This window comes from Zingiber officinale, chromosome 2A, assembly GCF_018446385.1.
Source record: "Zingiber officinale cultivar Zhangliang chromosome 2A, Zo_v1.1, whole genome shotgun sequence".
Taxonomy (NCBI): domain Eukaryota; kingdom Viridiplantae; phylum Streptophyta; class Magnoliopsida; order Zingiberales; family Zingiberaceae; genus Zingiber; species Zingiber officinale.
In genome coordinates this window covers 3,212,194-3,229,157 of record NC_055988.1, presented here as the reverse complement: position 1 = coordinate 3,229,157, position 16,964 = coordinate 3,212,194, and the positions used below count along the sequence as shown (strand labels likewise).

General features: G+C 39.6%; 3 protein-coding genes across 5 annotated transcripts; 2 read left to right on the top strand and 1 right to left on the bottom strand.

The window, feature by feature from the left end:
* Positions 1–197: 197 nt before the first annotated feature.
* LOC122040549 (uncharacterized protein At1g51745-like) lies at positions 198–5,588 on the top strand. Of its 2 annotated transcripts, XM_042599901.1 has the most exons (4): positions 198–501; positions 585–876; positions 2,602–3,662; positions 4,246–5,588. In XM_042599901.1, exons 2-4 carry the CDS (start codon positions 680–682, stop codon positions 5,583–5,585), a joined length of 2,598 nt encoding a protein of 865 aa, XP_042455835.1. In that variant the 5' UTR covers positions 198–501; positions 585–679; the 3' UTR covers positions 5,586–5,588. The 2 variants fall into 2 exon arrangements, with proteins under 2 accessions (XP_042455835.1, XP_042455834.1); XM_042599900.1 differs by having other exon boundaries at positions 198–876.
* Positions 5,589–6,450: 862 nt separating this feature from the next.
* LOC122040550 (protein NRT1/ PTR FAMILY 8.3-like) lies at positions 6,451–10,196 on the top strand. 2 transcript variants are annotated; one of them, XM_042599902.1, is made up of 6 exons: positions 6,451–6,592; positions 6,901–7,006; positions 8,108–8,213; positions 8,343–8,560; positions 8,663–9,222; positions 9,319–10,196. In XM_042599902.1, the coding sequence occupies exons 2-6, from the start codon at positions 6,953–6,955 to the stop codon at positions 10,127–10,129; spliced, it is 1,749 nt and encodes a 582-aa protein (XP_042455836.1). In that variant the 5' UTR covers positions 6,451–6,592; positions 6,901–6,952; the 3' UTR covers positions 10,130–10,196. The 2 variants fall into 2 exon arrangements, with proteins under 2 accessions (XP_042455836.1, XP_042455837.1); XM_042599903.1 differs by lacking the exons at positions 6,451–6,592; positions 6,901–7,006 and having other exon boundaries at positions 8,343–8,462.
* A 109-nt stretch (positions 10,197–10,305) lies between these two features.
* On the bottom strand, positions 10,306–11,520 carry LOC122040551. The gene is made up of 2 exons (XM_042599905.1): positions 10,711–11,520; positions 10,306–10,436 (listed from the first exon to the last, which is right to left on the bottom strand). Exon 1 carries the CDS (start codon positions 11,498–11,500, stop codon positions 10,781–10,783), a length of 720 nt encoding a protein of 239 aa, XP_042455839.1. The 5' UTR covers positions 11,501–11,520; the 3' UTR covers positions 10,306–10,436; positions 10,711–10,780.
* Between the last annotated feature and the right edge of the window lie 5,444 nt (positions 11,521–16,964).

Genomic DNA, 16,964 nt, shown 5'->3' with positions numbered 1-16,964 from the left:
GGACCGATTGGGTCCCTGCCATGTCCGGACCGGGCCGGTCTTCTCCGACCCCATGAATCCTCTCTCCCGTTCGATGCTCATCACGCGGCCAGATGGTCGTGGAGCACGTTAGCTTATCGCCTCCTCACGGTACAACGTGCGCGAACCGGAGTCCGACTGTCCACCGGGCCGTGCGAACCCTTGCGTTTTCGTCTCCTAATCTTCTTCTTTTGTTGTTATTACCAGTTGGAGGAAACGAGATCGTCACCAGTTGCTGTCTTCGGCGTCCGTCTGTTCTTGCGATCTCAGCGGGAACAAGAGAAAAATAGCGAACAAATAAAGAAAAAAGTGGTAAAAATAGGACGGAGGAAGTATCCTCTTGGAGTTTTCAGCGGGGAAGATCGGAAGGGCTCTTTCGTCCAAATCGTAGTCTTGAGAGCGCCGGCGGCGGCTTTAGCGGCAGCGGTGGTGGTGATGATTTGATGAACTTGCGGAAAACCTAATGTTTGGAGTTCCCGCTATGTGAGTTTTTATTTGAATGAATACCCGTGTCGGGAACTCAATCAGTCTGGTTGGATCTGGGCTAATCCAGTCCGGTGCTCCAGCGACATTGGCTGCAGGCGGCTCGTCGAGCGTTCTCAGTGTGCTATCGGTTTCTAGGTTTGTTTAAGTTCTGGCAGGCGGTAGGAAGTGAGAGAAGATGGGGGTTTCTGAGGATGGGGACGGCGGTGGTATCGCCGTTCATTACAGCGTTGGGACGATCGTCTGGGTGCGGCGGAGGAACGGATCCTGGTGGCCAGGAAGGATTCTTGGTCCTGAAGAGCTGTCGGTGTCTCATCTAATGTCCCCTAGGTCAGGGACGCCAGTTAAGCTACTCGGAAGGGAGGATGCTAGCGTGTGAGGACTTTGTTTTTCTTTTGTTTGTTGATACTTCTTTGCAAAAAATTGTTTTTTCCCCCTGAATTATTTGTCTGATGCTTACATGATTTTATGATTTTGATTTTCTGAACATTTTGACCATTCTTACTTGTTTAGTCATGTGAACTTGTATTTGCTATTAGGTTAGCTAGTCTGTATGAACATAATATCATCCTAATCATTTTAGTTAATTTTTTTTGTGTATATGAATCATTATTGCGACTATTAGTGCAATTTCTAAGTATTTCATTTTCTAATCTATCACCGACATTGTTTGACAGACTCTTCAGTTTTCTCGTAGTCATAGTTCTATGTGCATATATCACTAGCATCTTACTTAGTTCTCTCAATTTGTTACAAATGCATCATTTGTAATTATTGCCTTGCTATCTTTTGTTTCCACATCCATCAAGTCCTCCATATCGGAATCCTAAGTACTAGATGAATGGCGGTATTTACATTAATCCTCTTTATCACTTGGCATTGAGATATAACACAAAAATTGAATCAACTTATGCCAATGGCTTATTGATCTGGACATCCTCAGTTCCAAGTCCTAGGTCAATCAAATTTCTACTACACTAGACTTGCCTTATCTTTCTTTCACCAAGTTATTCATAGCAACACAGTTTTTCATGATTATACTTTGTCACTCTATTTCTCTGTTAAATTTTCTGAATGTTTTGATTTAGTAATTGTATAAATTCACTGAAACCTCATCTGCTTTCATTGCTACATGCATCAATCATTAGGCACCTGATCCTGCCATGTAAATTATAGAATCATAGCATTTCTCACCCTCTCTTTATTTGCTCAAGTTAGGTTGTGGCTCTAAGCCATCATCATCTAGGAATATATCAAGGTATTTTCCTGTCCGCTAACCTACTTTGCTCATATTGCAATCTGCTAGAAACACTACTTTGAGCTTTCCTTTAGTAGTACTGAACTTTTTTTTTGCCTTAGCGTGAGTTGAAAACTTGCAATCCAAATCAGTACATTGTTACTGCCTTGTGTGGCCATAGCTAGACCTTTAATGTATTATTTATTTAGGCTGGCAATGTGATCCTTTTTCTTTCTTTCACCACCTCTCGTTATGGGATTTAGAGGGAAGCAATGCGATGCAATAAAATATAGGTTGTAAACTAAATTTCATGCTGGGTAAGTGGGGCGAGGCAATTTGATCTGCAGCAATACAACCATGTTATCAGAATTTGTTTCAATATCTTGGATGAAGACTAAGCACCTAGTTGACTTTCTAGTTTTGCCTGATTTCATTTGCAATATTTTTAATGTCAATGTAACTTTCTAGCTTCCCTGTAAACATTAGGTTACATATCATTTTTTTTTTGTGTGTAAATGCCATGATCTCCATGGGAAATTCAGCTCCTCTTAAACTGTACAACCAATAGTTTTTTAGAAGTCAATGCAACATAATTTACATAACTACTTTAATGGAAAGCTGTTGTGTATATTTATTGTTTTATTTTAATTGGTTCTGTTTTTTATGATAGGGGTTTTCTTAATCTCATTCAATTATATTCTGCATCTTGGAGAGATTTTCGATTTCACCTATTAGTTTAGTGTGTTTGTAGTTTGCCTTTTAATCATCTCTGTACTCAATCTAATTGCTGCTTGATGACAAATAGATTTATTCTTTCTTTATAGACATTTTATTAATATTGCATTGGGTAAACCTATTGGCAGGGACTGGTACAACTTAGAGAAATCCAAACGGGTTAAGGCATTTCGCTGTGGGGAGTTTGATGGTTGCATTGAAAAGGCTGAATCTTCTCTAGGAGTTCCTGTAAAGAAAAGGGAGAAATATGCACGGCGAGAGGATGCTATCCTTCATGCTCTTGAACTTGAAAGAAAGCAGAATGAAATGAAACAGCAAAAACAAGGCATCATATCCGATGGAATTGCTGCCAATAGTTTAGGTATTCCAAAAGGAGAGTTCACGGACTTTTCACCCTCACAGACTGTCATCAGAAATGAAGAGTCCTCGATGCAAGCTAAATGTCCTATTCGAAAGTCTCTGACACTTCCCAGGAATGCAAATCTTTTGTATGAGGAAGAAAATGGGAACAATTCTTCAAATATAATTGTAGGAAAGGATAGCAAGCAAATAGGACAAAAGGAAGGAATTTCTTCAACCATTAATCGGGTGAAAGGACTGCAGGATTTATGCCCACTGATTTCTCCAAAGAAAAAATTCCTTCAGTCAGTTGCTTCACCAAATACCAAGGGGCCCATTGAAAACAATGTGGATTCTCTTCCCAGTGCTGTGCATATAGTCAGAGGTAAAGGTAATGCCAGGAGCTCGAATCTTTTCATGTCAATTAAAAGAAAAAGGTCACAGTTGGAGGGTGGTTTGGTGGAAGAATCTCTAGTCAAAAAGCGGGATAGATGCCGACCACTAGTACAAGTTTTACAAAGTAGTGCACAGTTGCAGGCTTCTCAGATTGATCACTTTCCTGGACTTGTAACTCTGGAAGGGGGCAAAGATGATTTGGGTGCTGTACATCGGGCAACACAGAGCAAGTCTATCTATCTGCCATTGGATTCAGTTGATTTTCCTGATAATGGGGGTTATTCTTCTGATGATGTGCAAACACCATCCAACCAGTTCGAAATGGAAGTTTGTGTTGACCATTCTTCTTTCGTTGAAGATTGCACATCTTCGGAGGTGATAAGGACAAATGACTCTGATTCTTCACTAGTGGATTACTTGGAAACAGAGATAGAGGAAAGAGATATCCTAGGAGGTATTTTTCTTGAATTGGTCACCGATTAATTTCTATTCCTTGGTTAGAAGTTAAGATTCATGCCTTGCACTGATCTCGTTCTTTTACATAGTTTCTGATTTTGTCCACTGTAATTTTTCAAATGGGTAATTTCAGATGGATCCTAAAGTTATACTTGATATTACTTACTCCCCTGAAGCTTTGAAAAGAAATCCCAATTAGCCTCTAAAGCTATCTCCAGTTTAAATCAATCGGTTAGCATCATTTTAATTTAAAATTTTTATGAAATGAGGGTTATTTGAATTAAATAAAATACAAACTTCAAGGGCTGGACTTGTATTCTCTAAGTTTTTAGGGCAATAGAGTTAACAATGTCAACCTTTAGGGGCCAATTTGAAATCCATTTTTAAATTGATCTTAGATTTTACTTAGTATGTCACATTATATTTGGATCTTAGTTTGTTATTATATATTGTGTAATTAACTTATGATTGTGTTATTCGATAGATGTTTCTTGTAATGTTAATGACTAAAGACCTCTATTTGATCCTTGTGTTTCCTTCATCTTTTTCTCAAGAGTAACATCATCTAGGTTTGTTTACAGATACTGATCAATTGCTTGCATCATCTAGACCAAATGATCACTTCCCTTCTTCATCTCATAAATCTCCAGATATGGAAAATCTCGAAATGTCATTTTCTGGTTACCACTCACATCCCTATGAACATTCTCCTGCTGAGGTGGGAGTTTCTCAATGGCACTTTAAGGGCAAACGCAACAGCCGTTGCCTAGTTAAGAGGCCATTTGATGTTAGGGCTGAGAAAATCTGTGCCTCCAAGTTAGATAAATTTGATGGTTCTGCATGGTTAACTGCTTATGGAGCCAAAGGTCCCACTTTGAGGATGACAAAAACGGAATCCTCTAGCGATATGAATGCTGAGCTAGGTTTATGTCATATTAAAAGTGAGCAAAATCATGCATCAGAGGAACTTGATTTAATTGGCGATGATGTTCTACAGGAACAAATGAATGGATATAATGGGCAAAATTATCCTTTAGCGGCTAAAGCTGCTAGGGATCTTGGTAGAAGTCAGATTAGCTTCAAAAATTTGGAAAGTGATTCACATTTAACATCTGTATTTGGCTGGAAAGCTGATGAACTATCTGATCGAACACACATAGAACTTTTGGAAGAATCTGATGAATTCTTTGATCCTCTTTATACTTCTTTCAGCCGAGGGATGGCGTCTAACCTATTTAATGTTGATCTGAAAGTCAAAACAAGCTATCACGGTGAACAAGTTCCTCTTGTTTCTTTAATGAGTAGATTTAATGGAAAAGCAATTATAGGGCACCCTGTGCAGGTTGAAATCTTAGAAGATGGTTCTATCAATCAATATTTTCCTAGCAATCACACTTTTCCTGATGGAAATACAACACACCGACCTGTCTGGAGGACTGCCAGAAGAACTGCCATGCAAAGAGTTCCTCGGTCAAATCCAGTAACATCATCTTGGGAAAATGATGAAGCTATACAATCTCATTATTCAAAGGGAGAAAACAAATGCCCGCCAAATGTGCTTTTTGGTTATTCAAAGAATCAGTTGAGGTCAACAAAGAAGAAACTATTTTATCCTCACCAACCACCCTCAGGGGATTTCCTGAAGACACCACATAAAAAAGTAAACTTGCCGAGCCAAAAAACTAGAACACTATCATCTTTTGCATCTGAAAAGAAACTTGGTCGTGCAAATGGTGAAGTCAGGTTTGCTAGGGGTTGTAATTTAGTGGGAGGTCTCATGAAATCAGAAGGGCAAATGCCTTTAATCACATGTGTCCCAGCAAAGGTAGCCTTTAGCAGGATTTTAGAAGCAGTTGGAAGGTCATCACCCACCATAACTCTATTTCGATTGTCAGATGCAGCAATAATTGATCCATTATAGGCAATAATTTGTGTCGGTTGGTTACAATATATCCCACCCAGTTGCTCCAGTTCGACTGACCTATAATTTTCATGCCAGTGGGATTGGTTTGGAGTTTCACCATTACATCATGGCCGAATGAGAGGGCCACTCAGGGCAGATGACCCCCATACTAATTCCTTCTCAGTGAATGAAGAAGCTGATCTTTTATGCCCATACTGGTAGTTGGTCAGCAAAGGCAGAAGTCTCATGGCTTGGCTAGTTGATTTCAGACAACAGGAACTGGCAAATCTATACACATCTCATAAATCTCAGTCATGCAATAGAGCCAGATCTGTAGAAGTTTGTACTCATGAAGCCAGTTATTTAGTCCAGGTCTCCAACTCGTGTACAATAGCAACCAACGATGAACATTTTTTTAACCCAAAGTGAAGAACTCATGTCAAGACTCTTCGACATTGTCTTCCTCACATCTGGATAATAATTCTCAGTTTGTTCACAGCCAAATCTGTATGTATATCTTTGTACTATTTACAATTCAGTAAGTAATTGATGTCAAGTACGCCACAACGCCAGTGAAAATTTCCTATGGAGTTACTTGTACTCATCCTTCTTGAAAAGCTGGATATTGTTTTCAGCCATTTCAATTGCCATATGATTTAGTCCATGATAGTTTGACCATTTAGTTAGCTACCTTTTTCCATTTTACTACAGCTCTCAAGGCATCTGGCCCAGCACAAGCCCAACCTCACTGGAGTTGAGTCAAGCCCATTGGACTAGACTTGGCCTGTGGGTCATAGTTTAAGGCAACTAAAGGTAAATCTCTCTCTTTCTACGATAAAGTATTGAAAATCTCATGACACAGCACGTGCGCTGCTCCCCCTTGGTGGGTGGTGGGGCACGAGACTTGGCCTTTACCAAAGAGAAGAAAACCTTCAGCTGCTCTTCCATTCCCACTATTTTCACGGCGACCATGCGAGAACTTGGAAGCTTGCTTAACAGAGGAGTTCCCTTTGCTATCGCATCAGGTGACCTTCGCCTTTTCTTTCTCTTTTTTCTACTTTGTTGGATGCTAAACTAGGGTATTTGCATGCTATGCTTGTTGTTACCTGTTAACCTAATAAATATCGGCCTCCGATATATATTTGAGACTTGAGAGGAGATATCTCGGCAACAACGGGGCTAAAAGATTTGACTTTGATAACCTAACATCAGTGACAGCATTCATATTTTATAGCACCTATCTTTACTAAATAATTGAGGCCAACCAACTCGATGTGGCCCATGGTGACTAAAATAATTTGCCTGCTTATCATTGTGGAAAATTAATTTGAAGGCACCCTCCAACAACATCAAAGAAGAGAAGGCTCTTTTCTTTTGGAGGAGAAATGGAACAAGATGACTATCTGGAGATAGGAGAGCAAGCGCCTTTGATTGCTAAGGTGACTCATACATCCCCCCACCTTAAAAAAAATGACCTTTTTAGTTATTCAATTAATCGATTATTAGCTGATTGGTAGTTGGGTTCAGATTGTGCAACTTGCCAGATTATTCCCGTGTCTTCTGATCTGTTCATTTCTAGATTACCTTGAAGTACTTTTCTTTTTCGTATTCAGCTCATTATTTGGATGGATGTTCTTTTATACTGGAGAAACAATTATGATTAGAAGAAAAAAGACCAAATTTAGGGATGTAAACGAGCCGAACCGAGCTGAACAGTATTAGGCTCGAGCTCGGCTCGTTTAAGTTATATTCGGACTCGAGCTCGGCTTGAGCTCGAATCGAGCTTTTATCACAAGGCTCGAGCTCGGCTCGTTTTAGAATTATCAAGCTCGCGAACAGTTCGAGCTTGACTCGTTATTAGCTCGATTATCAAAATTAACAAGCCTAACTCGTTAAGCGAGCTCGGACTTTTCGGGTTCGTTTAGAACTCGTTTTTGGCTCGTTTTAGAGCTCATTTTTGGCTCATTTTAAAGTTCATTTTAAGACTCGTTTTAAAGCTCATTTTTTTGGCTCGTTTTAGAGCTCGTTTTTTTGGCTCGTTTTAAGGCTCGTTTTTTTGGCTTGCGAGCCTATAAATGAACATGTTCACAAGCTCACGAGCCGAATATCCTTAGGCTCGAGCTCAGCTCGACAAGATAAACGAACGAACTCGAACGAGCTTTTTACCGAATCGAGCTCCGAATAGCTCGAGAACCATTTGGTTCATTTACATCCCTAACCAAATTCCATGTGGAATGCCAACTTCACAGAAGTGAACAGAATTTTTTAAATACAATTGAGGAATATTATTTCTCTGAAAAAGAAAAAAACTGACACGCATATTAGTTTCCAATTATATGAGAGAGATAGAAAAAGAGGAGGTAAATCACTACCTTGGCATATTGTTGCTCCTTTTCCTATTCTTTCTCCTTAGTTCATTCACCTACAACTAAAGTGATTTTCTTTGTGGTATGTAAACTACACTACTACAGTCTTGGTATAGGCTTTTGAATATTGCAGCAAAACATTGGTATTGTATACCCACTAACCTCTTCTTTCAGAGTTGTTCATCGGGCCATTGCAATGATACTACTTTGAAGGAAGAACATGATGAACCTCTATTTCCATATAGATACAACATTAATAAAGCTCCGACAATTATTTTGGGTATGGCTTATAAGCATTTCAGCTCACCAGTTCAATTTTATGATCTACTTTTCTTTCGATTAATGTATCCATTTTAAACTTTTATCTGTTGTGTTATTGCATTGTCATTAACTTTCATTGATATTATAGGATTTGAATGCTTGGAGAGCACTGCTTATTATGGAATCGCAACAAACATGGTTGTATATCTTGGCACCGTCCTAAATGGCAGTAATGCTTCAAATGCATCAAATGTTGCAATTTGGGGAGGTACATGCTATTTCACACCGCTGATTGGAGCTGTACTAACTGATAGTTTCTTGGGAAATTACAAGACAATTTTGATCTCTCTTCTAATCTATCTCCTAGTATGTTGATGCTCAAGCCCAATACATACACCTGTTAGTCCATGAATTCCGATTAAGGGCTTGGAAATAACTTTGCTTCTTTCCTTAACTGATCATTACTAGGGGGTGACGATGATTACCTTGTCTTCTTTAACTCCATCACTGAAGGTACCTTCATGTGAAGAAGGTTCATGTCATTCAGCAAATGGAGGTCAGACTCTTGCATTTTTCTCTGGATTGTATCTTGTTGCATTTGGCAGTGGAGGTGTCAAGGCTGCTCTGCTTCCCTTCGGCGCAGATCAATTCAGTGATGACAACATCGAAGAAAGACAAAGGAAAAGTTCTTTCTTTAGTTTGTTTTATGTTTGCTTGAATATTGGTGGTCTATTTTCAAGCACTGTGATAGTGTGGATACAGGAAAATTTAAGCTGGGCACTTGGCTTTGGTATCACCGCAGTGTGCATAGCTATAGCTTTAGTTGGGTTTTTGTTAGGAACACCGGCATATCATTTGCGAGCGCCAAGTGGGACGAGTTCATTGAAGAGTGTTCTTCAGGTTGTGATTGCTGCATTCAGTAAGATTCGGTTGGAAGCTCCTCTTGATAGCAGGCTCTTATACGAGGTGGATGATACAACCGCACAGAATTTCGGACGCCAAAGACTAGCACATTCTGAAGAATTCCGGTAATTCTCATGATCATCAATGCTTTCTATATCAATTTTCACCTCCAGTTTTCTTTTTTTGGTGAAAGACATCGACTAACAATATGAAATCTTCAGATTTCTAGATAAGGCGGCTATAGTCACAGACTTTGACCGAAAGGGCACAAATCTTTGCAATTCTTGGAGGCTTTGTACAATAACTCGAGTCGAAGAGGCAAAGATACTCGTTCGTTTGCTGCCAATATGGATAGCTGGTGTCATCTTTTCAGCTGCATATTGTCAAATGGCAACTACTTTTATCCAGCAAGGGAGCGCAATGAACACAAAGATCAAATCCTTCTCGGTTCCTCCTGCTTCTCTGTCTTCCTTTGAGGTTGTCAGTGTTATGGCCTGGGTCCTGGCTTACAACAAAATCATAGCTCCGGCGGCAAGAAGAATTTACAATAATGAAATGGGATTTTCTCAGCTACAGAGGATCGGGATCGGTCAATTTATGATGACCTTGGCAATGGCAACAGCTGCATTTACAGAGTCCCGAAGATTACACAGCGCCGAGGCTGGTGCAGAATTAACAATCGCTTGGCAACTGCCCCAGTACTTCATCGTGGCCGGCTCCGAGGCCTTCTGCTTCATCGCACAGCATGAATTCTTCTACAGCCAGGCACCTGAGACGATGAAGAGCATGTGCACAGCTATCTCATTGCTCGCCATCTCGCTGGGAAGTTACTTGAGTTCTCTTATTTTGACACTCGTGGTTCGATTCACGGCGAATGGAGGAAGTCCAGGGTGGATACCAGATGATCTGAACAAAGGCCACTTAGATTATTACTTCCTGTTGCTAACAAGCATCTGTACATTGAATCTCACAGCTTATGTTTTCACGTCGAGGAATTACAGGCCGAAGCAGGTCGTGCGGCACACACTTTGACATTTGAGTTCTTTCCTGTGACTATCACAAAGATCTTTTAAATGCCACAATTATAATTTTAGACGAAGATCTACTGTTCCTGTTCCCAGAATGAAGATGTTTAAAAAGAGCAGATTGTAACATGGTGGAGCCATCATATCCTCGGATAAAGCCAACAAAGAATGATTTTTTAGACCATGAACTGGAACAAAAGGGTAGTTTATGAGTCCACTCTCTCAAAGGATGTGTCCCCTCTGATGGCAGTGCCTACCTACTCACTGTTCAGGCTTCAGCTCTGCCCCATGCCATCAATGAACAATGTGCATTCCTGCAGGAAAATAAACAATCATTCACACAACGTAAGGATTTGATTATTGAGAACCATGTTCAAGTACAGAATGTGGCCGCTGTCGAAGCGAGGAGAGTAGGACCACTGAGCAAAAGGATTTCAATTTGCTTTAAAATCGATTGAATGAGATGGGGAAAAGTGGCTAAAAACAAGGGAGAAGAGACAGACAACGAATTGGTGCCTGTTTCTATGAGAAAAGCAAAAGAAGCAGCGTGGCAGTTTCGTAATTAATGCTAGGCTTGGACGGGCATACCTGCGTTATCGAAGAAGAATAAAAAATATCTCGAAGATTCGGTGCGGTCACCCGCGGGACACGGGGAGGGCTACCGCACCGCCGCCTTCGCCGTCGCTATCCTGCTCCGCAACGCCTTGATAGGGCTCGGGAAGTGCCACCGCAACCGCTTCCTTATTCCCTCCGTTTCCGCTCCGGCGCCGGCGTCAGGCAAGTGCCCGGCGGCCACTGACCTCGATCTGTAGAGATTGGGTTGTTTTGTGTCCTCCATCGGCTGGTTTCGCCTCCAAAACGGCGCCCAAATCTTGGGCCCTCGCGACCTCGAAGGCGAAGGCTCCACGTCGGCTCCGGCGGCGGCCGTCGACTTCGACCTGAGAAGCTGGAACCCGACCGATCGCGACCGCTGGAAGGCCGGCTCGCGCTCGATGAGACGCACGACGGGCCCGACCGCGCCGATCTCCGCGCCGTCGCCTCTCCGAGAACCGGATCTGATGGGCTCGGCGGAGGAACGGGAAGAAAAAGAAGAAGAGGAGGAGGAGGAGGATGCGAAGCTACCGCAAATGCAGGGGCGGGTGCGGGCGCAATCAGGGCAGAGAAGGAGGAGGCGGTCGCGGAGGCAAGCGGGGCAGACGCCGTAGCGAGGCTGCGACAGGTGCCGCCAGCACTTCCACCCGGCCTCTTCCCCATTCGCCTCCACAACTCCGCCGCCGTCGTCCTCTTCCTCTCGCCACAGAACCGCCTCCGAGGCATCGGCCGAGGATCTCCGGTCGCCCCTCATCGCGCCTCGGCCTCCACTTCTCTGCTTCGACATAGTAGAAATCCCACAGCACGCGGGTACTGAGGTAGTAGCTTTTTAGAGCGGTCCCATATATAGGCGTTGGGCGGTGATGTTTTGACCTGTACACCGCGGTACACGGCACCAAGATCAGGGACCAGGGTTAGTGACCCTGATGTATAGTATAATTTAAAATTATTATTATTTAAAAAATATTTAAAAATTATAAATTTATAAAAAAATATAAAGAATGATTGTACTTTGTCTACGTTGTCCCTATGATTTTATAAGAGTTGTCATCGGTAATAACCATTTAAAAAAATAAAACTTTCCGTCTCTGTATTTTATGTTACACAGTACAAATAAATTATATTATTATTACTCTTTTATTTTCTTTTTAATTATTTTAATTATGAAGAATAATTACATAGTAAAAAAGCTTTTGGATTAGTTATTAAATAATTAATTAACATATAAAAATATTAATATGTTATATCCATTTATAATTCAGTCAATAGACACGGGTTAGAAAGTATTTATCTATCCTACATAATATGTATAGATGTTAAGATGAGATTTATAAGTGAGGAAGTATTTATACCGTCTTCTAGTGCTCCAGGCGACGGTGGTGATGGTGATTTCTTCCTTCAATCTCTCTCCTTGTGATTTCAGTAATAACAATCAATAATCGTGTAAGCTCCCCGGTGAGTCGTCCCCAAGAATCTAGGCGTAGGATCATTCTAATTAGGCGATGTGAAATTATGATAAATACGTATATCAAATGAGGAAGAGAAAGATCGAAAAAAGACTTGTTAGTAATAATAAAATAAGATAAAATTTATTTAAGTATAGATGATGATATAGTATGAAATAGAGTTTAATATAATAAAAGGATCCATGTAGCCGATTTTGTTCCGTGTGATTAAATTTAGTTTTTATTATTATTGTTGTTAATGTTGAGAGTAGATGAAGATTTTTTATAAGATAAAATTAACCCATTCTTAAAGTTGCATAAAATGTACTACGTTGTTTCTAATTACAATGGTAGAGTTTGTTTGGTGCATGGGGAAGGAGCCCGATGGCTGACAAAGGCTAAATACAAACATCATCATTCTCAAGGTCATTAAATTGGAATTTCAACTCTTTAAAAATTATGCATATGCATTTGCTGTTTCTCCCTTGAATTGAATTTACTGAAATCAGTGTGCGGGAGGGACACTCAAAAAAGAACAGTACCGCCTCATGGTTCGTCTCCCTCGCCATTAACTGGATCGTTGACGGGGAGCTCCACCGAAAGAGAGACGACGTACCAAAAGCTTTCTGCTCCAGCTTTACTTTCTACGCCGCTTTATTTGCACTCCTCTCCTGAATTGGCGGATGCGGCTAGCTTCTTCTTTGCATATGCATATGCATATGCATATGCATATGCGGAGGCCCTACTGCATATGAGAACGGATCCTGATTCATCCTCTTGTCCATAATTTACAAATCAAAGGATTCCTATTGCATATGCGGAGGCTTATTCTTTTGTAATTCAAAATTTTAATTATTATTATTTTTAATTTATTTCATTCGATCTCGATTTTATAATTTAAATTTAATTAATTCAAATATATATCACTAGACTATTATGGACTAGAGAATATATATATTTACGGATCAAGGATTTCTACTGCATATGCGGAGACTTATTCTTTGGTAATTCAAAATTTTAATTATTATTATTTTTAATTTATTTCATTCGATCTCGATTTTATAATTTAAGTTTAATTAATTCAAATCTATATCACTAGACTATTATCTTACGAGCAATTTACAATATCCTACTGTTATATATATATATATATATTATTTTTTATTTTTAAAAGAAATTTTAGGGTATATTATATCTATTTAGAGTTTAAGATTTTAAGATTTAAGAATTGAGTTATAATGTGTTCGTATCAATAAAATTACTCTTTTAGTGTTCAGACTTCCTTCTTAATTTATAGTATTCAAGATTAATAATTTTAGATACTCATGATATATTATATGGATTTAGAGTTTAAGATTTTAAGATTTAGAGGTTCAGTTATAATGAGTTTAAGCTAAATGTTTTTCGTCTAAGGTTCATGCTTCGTATAATATTCAAAATTAAAAATTTTAGTTACTTATGGGGTATAGTGTTTCTCTTTAAGAAAATTTTGATTTTTTTAAAAAATATATATAATGAGTTGGCATTTGTATTTGATCTAGGTGCCTCAACTCCATGAAAAAAAAAATAACAAAGGTGCGCATGATTCTGCAGTAGTCGGTCCGTAGTAGAGCAATTCTCTCTATATATAGCTCTGCTCTGCTGCAGATGGAATGCTGTGTGCCTGTGCATACCTCAGTGATCCAAGCGCCTAAATTGAATCCAGACACTTGAATTGGATCCTGCAGGCGCCTAGATCAGAGATGGAGGCGCTTGTATTCCTTTATTTGTTTTTAAATCAACATCTCCTTGTAAAAACTCTATACATAAACTCTATACATCATGAACATTTAAAATTCTTAATTTTAAATATTATAAATCAAAAGAGAAGTTTGAATTCTAGAGGAAAATTTTTATTAACTTAAATTTATTATAATTCAACCCCTAAATACTAAAATTTTAAACCCTAAATACATATAATATACTCTATGAATATCTAAATTTTTTAATTTTGAACACTATAATCAACCTAAACTTTAGAGGGAAAATTTTATTGACTTAAACCCATTATAACCAAACTTTTAAATTCTAAAATTTTAAATCTTAAATATATATAATATATGGTAAAAATAAATAAAAAATAAATAAAATATTTTGTTTGAATCCAGACATTTAGATTCAACTCCGGGTTGGAGGTGTCGGGGTTGAATCCAAGCATCGATATATATATATAAATAAATGGATCGGACAATAATAACTGAGTTCAATATCAATATAATTGACAAAAACAATTTAATTAATAATTTATTTTATATTAATTTGATAATTTATTAAAAAAAATAGGCGGTTCGGTTGCAGGGATCGATCATCGACGAATTAGTACGTATGACGAACCAGAAGGGAGTACGGTCCATATATGTTCTCAAGCGAAGTCAGATACGTCTGGATTATAAAAAGAAATAGTAATAATAAATAAAGGTTCGCCAGATCTTTGAGCAGACACAGATTTGATCGCGTTGACATTGTTGTAGTTTGTAGGCAGTCGAATCATCACAGATCACAGTTCTTCCTCAGAATCAGTTGTCAGATCCATTGCCTTCTGCTGGCAACTACGTTGCAGCAGACATCACGAGGGCATGCACACCCTCCGCTGCTGCGTATTGCTTGTACTCTCCCTTTCTTGCCTTCTTCATCGTCGTCTTTTCTGAAATCATTTGTATTTTATGGATTTGGAAGGCTAATTAATTAGGTCTCCTTTGCTATCTTTTATATGTTGTTTTCTTGTATATTAATTTGTGATTATTGTCTCCTTGTGTTGGAGGAGATTGTTTCTATATTAATGTTTAATGTATATATTCTCTGCTGAAGAACAAAAGATTTTCAATTGGAACGCATTAGATATGAGTATCAATCTGTATAGCTTAACTCTCGCGGGTTTGATGTAGTTAGTACTATGATGCTATCTGAAATTAAGAAAGTTGGTGTGCTGGTAGGTAGCTTCGATATTGATTGTGAGAAGACTTTGAGCGAAAAGTAGAGAGTGCCGAGCGATCTTGTACGTCAAAAAAGGAAAATAGAGAGAAGAAAACGTTAGCAACCAGGCCAGAGAGGGGTCCCCGACGCAGACACTCCGATACTCAAGTCAAATATGTGGCTGAGAGGAAAAAGAATACAGTGAACAAAAGGAACAATGGACTCTGAGTGCGTACGTAATGTTACGTACGTACCTATGTCTTTAGGAGGAGACCCCTTATAATGTCATTTTTTCTTTGTGCACGAATATTAATGTATTTTCAAAAAAGGATCGCTCATTCTGACACTCTGACACTTTTTTAAAAAGTAGACCCACCTCATCTACGTTTTGTAGGATAGAAGCTTCCATCGTAAAACTGCCTAAGGAATATTTTCCTGATTCTCTGACGACCGTTACATAAAAAGCCAAGAATGAATATTAGACCGTTGAGTTGACGAACCCTTAATATGCTCTGCAGGTAGGCCAATTGAGTGCTCTCTGTCGTCCTATTGGACTTCGCTTGTGGATGGGGTTGGGTCAGCTAGAGAACGATGACCCTCTCACGGACTCAACCTCCTCTCGACCTTTCCGCCAGACCAAAGAGTTCGGTCGGGCAGGATGCCTAGCATATTCGATCATACCCATATGACTGGGCTCTGAGCGTCATTAATATAGCTTGGAGTTCCATCAATTCTGAGGGATTGGGATCCGATTGGACTAGCGGTCCGATTAGCTACACCACTCGGCCGAGATATGTGGCTGTGTAGTGTCAAATATGAGCTCATTATCCAATCGGACCAGATGTCAAATTGGTTGGTCCATCTAGCTGAGACATGTGACCGTACTAGCCCCGAGTGTTGACCCTTCCTTGACTTTGACTGTCATCTCAGTCGACTCTCTTGACTTCGGGATGCCCCACCTTATTCCCCGCATTACAAGCCTCCCCTTCACGTTTAGTCAAAGGAAGCTGCAAGCCCGACTGACTAGACACTTGTGTTTCTTGTGCCTCTCGTTCTCTGGTCGGATGCTTGGTCCCTGTAACATCACTCTGCTCGAGTTGACGTCATACGTGCGCCTTGAAAATAGGATATGTCACTTGTCATTAATGCTCAATATGACAAGCACGTCTTTTTATCATAAACATGTTTACCGCTTTCCATCCCTAATAAATGTGGCTTGTATCTTTTCACCACGTGGTGCACAGCTGTTAAAAGAGTATCTGAAATGATAAATTACTGTTGAGATTTGATGTGACCCCTGATACTTCAAATTCAATGACCTTGATTAACTCTTTCTCTCTCTTGCTCCTCTGATCGAATGATTGTGGTGGAATACTACTAGGGTCTTTAAGGTTTATAACCTGTGATGCAACTCTGATCATTTTCTCCTTCTCATCTTCGTCGTCTTCTTCACCTTCTTCATCAACTTCCTTTATTGTCGCTGGTGATCATTCTAGTTCCCTCTTAATGTCATAAGTCCATTCTCCCCCCTTCTCCATTCACTTTTCCTCCTCATGGTCGTTGCACCTCCCACCACCGTTCATGGTCTCTGGTACACTTCCATTGCCTCTGACTTCAATGACGGGGAAGTGGACCAGATGTGACTTACTTATCATATCCCCCAGGACCACCACATCATCATTCCATCTGGGCACGATTGTCCCTGTAGAAATTGATGCCAAAGAAAAAGTAGCCGTCTTGATTTTGATAAATCCCAAAAGTGATTAAGAAATAAATAGCACAAGGCGTTATATAGTTAATTACAATCAAAACCTAAACCCTAAATTGAAAAGGTAAAAGACTAAATTATCCATA

Coding starts and splice junctions, on each gene's coding strand:
- LOC122040549 (XM_042599901.1), top strand. CDS start 680: ATGGGGGTTTCTGAGGATGGGGACGGCGGTGGTATCGCCGTTCATTAC. Junction 877..2,601: donor GGAAGGGAGGATGCTAGCGT/GTGAGGACTTTG, acceptor ACCTATTGGCAG/GGACTGGTACAACTTAGAGA. Junction 3,663..4,245: donor GGAAAGAGATATCCTAGGAG/GTATTTTTCTTG, acceptor GTTTGTTTACAG/ATACTGATCAATTGCTTGCA.
- LOC122040550 (XM_042599902.1), top strand. CDS start 6,953: ATGGAACAAGATGACTATCTGGAGATAGGAGAGCAAGCGCCTTTGATT. Junction 7,007..8,107: donor AAGCGCCTTTGATTGCTAAG/GTGACTCATACA, acceptor CTCTTCTTTCAG/AGTTGTTCATCGGGCCATTG. Junction 8,214..8,342: donor AGCTCCGACAATTATTTTGG/GTATGGCTTATA, acceptor TTGATATTATAG/GATTTGAATGCTTGGAGAGC.
- LOC122040551 (XM_042599905.1), bottom strand. CDS start 11,500: ATGTCGAAGCAGAGAAGTGGAGGCCGAGGCGCGATGAGGGGCGACCGG.